The sequence below is a fragment of the Silurus meridionalis genome, chromosome 3 (assembly GCF_014805685.1).
Source record: "Silurus meridionalis isolate SWU-2019-XX chromosome 3, ASM1480568v1, whole genome shotgun sequence".
Classification (NCBI taxonomy): Eukaryota; Metazoa; Chordata; class Actinopteri; order Siluriformes; family Siluridae; genus Silurus; species Silurus meridionalis.
In genome coordinates this window covers 15,473,389-15,481,045 of record NC_060886.1, presented here as the reverse complement: position 1 = coordinate 15,481,045, position 7,657 = coordinate 15,473,389, and the positions used below count along the sequence as shown (strand labels likewise).

General features: G+C 34.7%; 1 protein-coding gene across 1 annotated transcript; it reads right to left on the bottom strand.

The window, feature by feature from the left end:
- Positions 1 to 2,349: 2,349 nt before the first annotated feature.
- Positions 2,350 to 4,454, bottom strand: LOC124383217 (cytokine receptor common subunit gamma). The gene is made up of 6 exons (XM_046845677.1): positions 4,358 to 4,454; positions 3,537 to 3,670; positions 3,180 to 3,327; positions 2,944 to 3,049; positions 2,771 to 2,849; positions 2,350 to 2,679 (listed from the first exon to the last, which is right to left on the bottom strand). The coding sequence occupies exons 1-6, from the start codon at positions 4,434 to 4,436 to the stop codon at positions 2,407 to 2,409; spliced, it is 819 nt and encodes a 272-aa protein (XP_046701633.1). The 5' UTR covers positions 4,437 to 4,454; the 3' UTR covers positions 2,350 to 2,406.
- Positions 4,455 to 7,657: the final 3,203 nt, after the last annotated feature.

The window sequence follows — 7,657 nt, the reverse complement described above, 5'->3', positions numbered from 1 at the left end:
CTCGACCTAGCATGTTAAAAACAAGTTGATGGAACTAAAAACAATGCTGGTGGAAAAGAGATTGTGCTGTTTTACATCTCCTGTAAGTGTCTGCTTCAGGGACAGTTTATCTGCTAGATACAACGGCTCTTTGACATTGTCAACTTCTGTCATGTTGCCGCAGTAAGTCTTCGATCATAAAGCAGCTCAAGTCACTGCTCCACCTGCATGTTCTTTAGGCATCTGGTAAAGAGTGTGAGTCGGCTTGCTCTTTGTTTGGAATGTCTCCGGGCCTTTATGATAATGAATCTTCCCCCCACTAAAACATTACAATAAATAAAACATGCCATTCCAAAGAGTTTGATCTGGAAGTGCGCGCGCATGCGTTGTGTGTGTGTGTGTGTGTGTGTGTGTGTGTGTGTGTGTGTGTGTGTGTTTGTGTGTGTGTGTGTGTGTTTGTGTGTGTGAAAAAAGTAAAACGAGCAAAACCCAGCAGTTTTATATATATATATATATATATATATATATATATATATATATATATATATATATATATATATATATATATATAAGTATGTCACACACAGAATTATAAGACATTATAAGACAGAATTATAAGACACTATAGTAACATGGAAACTGGAACTGGAAACTGCATTTGAGAATATTATTTATATAATAATGAAACTAGTATAAAGCATGAAATTTCAGCCAGAGGTGGAACCAATAGTTTAGGACTCTAGCAAAAAAAAAATTCTTATCAGATACCTGATGTAATTTATTTATCAGAACTAGGCCTTTGCTTTTGCATTTATTTTGAGTGCTGGAAGAGGCTGAAACAAAACTAGCAAGATAGATGCAAGAGCCAGACAGCAGTTGTGATTATTCACGGCTATCATAAATAACCCTTTCTTTTTCTTTCGGCCTCATTTGTGCACAGCTGCTTTGTTCACTGCGCAATTCCCTAACTGCAAGATAATTTCTTTGTTTTCACAAGAATTTTATGGTCACAGTTTGCATGCCCCCCTTGGTTAGTGCTCAGGTGCTTACAGTGGAACACTGCACAGCCTCTTCGGCTCAGCTCGGCTCAATCACATCCACCCTGAGGCTGTAGGTTTGTGCATCAAAGAGAGTTTACACCATGGAGCAGTTGGTTCGAAGAAAAAGATGAAACAGTGATTTTTTTTCTCTCTCTCTCTAGAAGCGCTGTAGTTTTGCGGAGTTCAAAAGCTCAATTAGAGTTAGTCTCGAGTTTGTCAGGATAAACAATATTCAAACTTTGATAAATATATGACAACCAATTTAATGGATTACAAGATTATGAAGCACATCATGCATGTAGATACTAAGCGCTAAGCACCAATGCTGTAGCTTGCTGCTAAAACACACTCTTTTGCACTCATGCTAGGTGATATGTTATTGTGTTCTCATTCAGCGCTCATACATCGTCTTACAGTTTTAACCAAACGTCTTGCAACAATGATCAAATTCAACTTGCAGTGAGATAAAGTAGCAAGGCAGCTTTATAATGTTATTGATCAGAAACATGAGCTTATTGCTATGTACCGCTTCAGAAAGATTTCCTCTTCTGTGCAGACGTCTTCATAAGACTGCTCATTGTATTCAGTAATATGATCCATTCAGTCCTCCTCTACCTTAAAGACGTGAAAGTTAAAGTGGTCACTTTTACACTCATGCTAAGTTAAGGTTTGTGTGTAAAGGGAAGCTACTTATTGATGTGGCAAGATGCCTGTTTCATGAAAGGTTTAGTCACTATGCAGTGTGCTGTTGCAAATCTGTCTCTTAATGAGTGTTTGAATATCCTGTCCTGCTTGTGTTTATTTTCCTGCTCTCCTTCCTCATCAGTCATGGCAATAAGGAGCACAGTGCAGAAGCAGATCCTTCCTGCCCTGGCTTTTTGATGCCATCACACTAAAACTACACATCTATTATGCAGGCAGCTACATTAATCTTTCAAATCGGCATTCAAATTAACCTATATCCTCCTTTTAGTGTGAGCTGTGATGATGATGATGAGTGTGTTCCTCACTGCCTTTGATACACCTCAACCGTCCTCCAAACCGTCAGAATAGTAAGAGTGCCCTCTTTTGTCCAGCTCTAATGTTGCACATAAGCACAAGAGAACTAGCTTGGGTTTTTCTTCAAATGCTTACTGTCAAGGAATCAAAGTGTTTAGACAGAAGAAAAATGTATGGCAGCCTGTTAGATCATGCATGAAATATGCAGGTTTAAGTGAATATATATATATATATATATATATATATATATATATATATATATATATATATATATTAAACATATCAAATATAAAATATTTGATAAGTAGACACATTTAAGATAGTAGCTCAGACACATTTGTTCACTCATTCAATCCCTTATCCATGCTTAAATAAGCAAAGTCAGTATTTATATAATGATGTAGCCTGGTCTGATCGCTGAACACTGTGCAACAATGTTGTCCTCAGATGTATCAGAAGAGTAAATGCAGCACATGGTGTTATTTGTGACAAGGTCAAAGACAGGCTTTCCAGGAATCATGTGGGTAGGAAAAGTGTGAGGGGGTTGTTCATCAAGATCACTTTTGATAAGAGTGATTTCATTCGTCTCCTCCTCCCTGTCAAAGATCTTTATTTCCGATACCTTGCAATCTTCACATGTATGTGCAAAGTCGCTCCACCACTTTCAAGAGAAAGAGAAAAGCAATTTTAACAATTTTTGTTATGTTACGTTATGTTGTTAGGCCAGGCTGACTGTGCTTAAATGACCTTACCTGAATCTGTTCAATGTTTAAAATTCTCCCTTGGGTATGCTTTGGATCTGGAATTATAGGAAGGACACGTCTTCTTACCCTTTGTGGAGAGAGATTAGCCATGACAGTCATGTTCTTATAGGCTACTCCCTGAAGTTCTATATAACGATTTTGAGAAAGTCACTGACACTCACCGATCATGTGTTATTGCATAGAAAAGCATTAATCCCACCAGTGGCAGCATCGTTATCAACAGATAATCTTTTACAGTAAATGATGAGGTGTCTGTCATGCAGGATGCTTGAATAAAAACATAAAAGGTCAAAAAATTGATGCAACATTTCATGTAATGGAAAATGTATTTAATATATATATTCCATTGAGTCCAGATCTAGAAGACTCAACTGCCAAAATGTAGAGACACCGTTACCTGTGTCATTCCTCCAGTTTTTTATGGGACTCCATTGTCCCCAGTTCTTTTGGGTACATTCTAGCCTCATCCTTAATCTGAAAGCATAGTTCTTTTTCATATCCAGTGCAGGCAACTCAAACGTGAACCCTGGAATGTCAGTATGATTCTGTAAAGAACATAAACCAAGCAGGTGTGTTCATATTACACAAAACCCATTATGTGATAAATCATGAGGAAAAACTCAAAGCGTCTATTATTATATATAAGATTTACATTCTTAAATACTTAGTCAATTGGGTTATAAACTAAAATAGTCATTGTGGTTAATAATGACAGGATTTTCCCCACTATATTCGGATGTGCAATAACCAATACCTTCCAGGTAGTGTCACACTGGCTCCTGTACTGCAAATCGGTCCTGTAACACAGCTTGTTTTTTTTTTCATCTGGTCTCTCCCAGGACAAATTTATGCTGTGTGATTTGTTCCTGACCTTCAAATTAAACATGTCTAAATAAATGAAAAGAGAAAAGAAAACATACATTTTACAATTTTACATATTTCATCTTTTTGTAGTAAAAAATTTTTTTTTACTTCCTGCACCGGATTTATGAGCTACTGTGGGTGTCACGTAATGTTGAAGCAACTTTTGATGTGGCTCCCCAGTCAGTGTCAGCATACTTGCCATGACGCACTTACTACTGTGTGGCTCTGAGCTAGAACCATGTCTCTGTGGTAATGCATGCTATTTCTATGTGGGTATGTCATCTTTTTGAGATTTAAATCCTATATCAATCTAAACCCATAGTTTTGCCAGGTGAGAAAGTATTCTTATGAATATAAGTTATTAGTTTGTTTAATTATAAAAGCTTAATCACATTAAATAAACTATTTATACAGATTGTAAATGTATTATTATTATTATCATTAATAATAATAATAATAATAATAATATTAATGATAATAATAATAATAATAATAGTCCTTTTAATTTTATCATGAATATTTATTCTCTAAATAATATATTAATTTTCACCAATATATATGTCTTTATATTCTTTTATCATGGTAACCACACATTTAGGTCATTTTTATGAGGATAATATGAGGACTTTATTTACACAGTTTTTAAAATGATATCCCAAACAAACAACCAAAAAAAAAAAAAGGACACCATTCAACCCTTAAGCCACTTACCCACTGAAGAACATCTGACCCTGGATTGAGCCCAAAGCACAACAGACAAGATTAGCAGTACAGAGCAAGTGCACTTCATCACCGGTCCTCATCAATGGGTGCACTCACGCTCTTATGAAGTAAGGAGCACAGTGAGAATATATATAGTCTTTTACCACTTAACCACGCTTACTTCCTCTTTCTTATCTGCGATAATCTTTTCACTGCTCCTTAGTTTCTTATAGCATGATCTGTCTGCGGAAATGCAATCTACACATTCAAATGAGAGTACTGACCTTGTATATAGAGGCTTGACATTTTAAATATTTTTTCGCTGTAGTCCATGTCAAAGGTTATTGTAACAGTGTAATCTTTCTTTCTAAAACCTGTATGAGTTTCTTGAATGGTGATTATCATGACTGGCGGTCTACTGTTATTTAAAAAATATATATAAAACCTGTTTATATGTAAGCAAAGTAACAAAAAAATAATTAATTCCTGCTACCATGTAGCACTGTGGTAAATACACACAGCTCAGGTTTTAATGGGGGGTTTCCTGAACATATAGAACCTAAATTCTTAGAAAATATTTCTCTGTTTCATTTGAAACATTTATGTGAATGGGGGTATCTTTGGTAATGTGTTAACCAGTCTTGCACTGTTTGCACCAGGTTGCACACGATGCACTTTATGTGGCGAGGACACTTACTAGTCTTTAACTCTGTATCATTTAACTGTGTACTGCGTCAGCTACATATGGTTGAAATGACAATAAAAGCTTCTTGACTCTGACTCTTTTCTCCTGAGAGGTTCATATTTATAGTATAAGTGAAGGAGGCACATACCTTATTCTATGTACTTGAAAAATGACTGGCTAGTAATGAAAAAAACTCTTTTCACAGGCAGACAGCAAAGCGTAATGTAAGCAGCTACTCTGGTTTATATAGTGGTTCAGGTGTCCGTATCAAGATAATCTAGTCTAAGACAAATATTTTTTGTTACTCACCATGGAAGAGTTAATATGACTGTTGTTGTTTGCTATTTCCATGCTTACAAAGCTTATAGCTTCCAGCAGATTTTATAACAAAGCATTTTTTTTTAGCTATTCTAATACTATATTTGGGCCTGAGATAAATAAGATTTAAAGGAATGAGAGTTAATAAACATGTAAATAACTGGTCACATACAAACAGATCTGCAAGTTTCCTGTATAATACATCGTTAATCATAGTCCAGAGAGCAGATAAAATTGCGTACATGATGCTATGAAGATTATGCTTGTCTTCATTAAAAGCAACAATTGCTTTTGTCAAAATATTTTTACTAAAAGGTTTATTTCTAAGTCTAGAAAAGAATGTTATATTATAAAATAACTCTTTAGCCTTGAGAAAAAGAGAAGTAATTTCCTAACAATCTAAAGAACCCTCAACATAACCTTTTATTTAAGGTTGAAAAACAATCAAGGTCCTTTTCAACATTACATTTAAACATGTCATAAAATAAAATACCCTTTAATACTATTAGATATGTAATATGAAAATGTCTGTATTAAAAAATAAAAATTTAAAACCTCTCAATCACTGGAACACTGTTATTTTCTGAAACAGAATAGAAATAAAAGATAACCTACCTTCTTAATCCTTTTGATCAACAGTAATTAGTTAAAACCTTGCTAAAATGATGTGCTTAGTAAGTTTAAAGCTACATCTTTTATATGGGAAACCACCTTTGTATTATTTTTATTATCTTGATTATCTCTGACTGTACATGCTGATTGCTCATCTTGGTTTGTAGTCTTGATTTCCAAGAACAATGATTATCTATCTCAGTGACTTAATCTAATATGTGCTGTCAGAGCAGATGTTTCATTTATATGTTCAGCTTCTCAATTATATAAAAATCAAAGCTGTTCACCACAAGAGGGTGATGTAGGCATCTAAGACAGGTAACTTTTTTTTAAAAGGGTCCTTTAGGTAATTATTCTTTTTGAATATTCAAAAAAAAGTTCTCAGAAATAAACTGAAGATATGACTACAGCTGAACACTTAGGTTAGAAACAAAGATATGGAAAATGCACATGGGGTTAAAAAAAAAAAAAAAAAAAAAAAAGAAGAGGAATCTAGGTATGTGTCATAAGTGTCATTTTCTTAGTTTCATTTAATAATATAATTATTCCATTCTTTATCAGTTTAGCATCTCAAGAATATTTTAATGGGGCTGGGGCTTTTAGAAAACAAAAGAATCCTGCCTGAGTTTTTTTGATTCACTAGAAGAAAGATACTGAGTTTCACTGGAAAAAATCTTTTTTCTCCAAAACCAGAAAGGATGGTTTCTCTTTTTAGTGCTGCAGTGTGTCTGTGCAATGGTACATCATGCTAATCGAGGCTCGTCAACTACACCTAAGCAGTTCCAGATCTGGAGCTGGAAACCATTACTGTGCACCTCTCCCCCGTCCCACAGCAAGGTTTAAGGTTTTCAATTACTAAACCTTTCACTAAAATGTTTGTTTATCCTAGTACAAGCTGGCACATGGGTTTAAGCAACAGCAAGGTTCAGTTAACTCCTATACTGTTTAACCTGTTTCCTGTGTTGTGTTACCAAAAAAAACTTAATGTAGTAAAAAAATTTTCAATGTACAATACTGAGAAATATAGCAGGATTGTTCTGTGGCCATGAGTCATTACAGCCATATGGAATGAAATGTCTGTGTTACCACATGATGGTGCTTTGCTCAAATTAGTCATACACCATGTGGTTAGTAGGATGTTGGTTTATGAAATGTGTCAGCTCTCGCTGTCAAAAAAATTATAATTGAATTAATTAATACAGCTTTTTTTCACATAATGCTAAAAAAATGTTATAACAATTACTGGTATAGTATGAACATATACAAACTTATCAAATGTTTAAACCGAATAAATGTACAATTTGAAAGAAAAATAAGGTCATTCTAAAAAAGATGGCACAGGGACAAAAAAAGGCTGGAAAAGTAAGTGTTATTTAAAAAGAAACATGGTTATTATTATTAGGGTAATAAAAGTGTCCGGGTGCTGAACTGCCCTTCTTGCAATCCAGACCTTTCACCATTTGAAAACATTCCAATCAAACATGAATTGGACAACATTCCTCTCCCATCCCAAAACTCCATCAACTGGCGTCCTCCAAGACATATGCAGACTGTAGTAAAAGCAGTGGAGAACATGATAAACAAGTTAACATAAAACGTGGTAAATATGACTCTGTCCCACATTTTATGAAATGTGTTGTAGCAGTCAAATTCAAAATGACCTTATTTTTTCCCTGAAATGGTACATTTCCTTC

Coding starts and splice junctions, on each gene's coding strand:
- LOC124383217 (XM_046845677.1), bottom strand. CDS start 4,436: ATGAAGTGCACTTGCTCTGTACTGCTAATCTTGTCTGTTGTGCTTTGG. Junction 3,050..3,179: donor AAACTGGAGGAATGACACAG/GTAACGGTGTCT, acceptor TTTTTATTCAAG/CATCCTGCATGACAGACACC. Junction 2,850..2,943: donor TATGCAATAACACATGATCG/GTGAGTGTCAGT, acceptor CTCTCCACAAAG/GGTAAGAAGACGTGTCCTTC.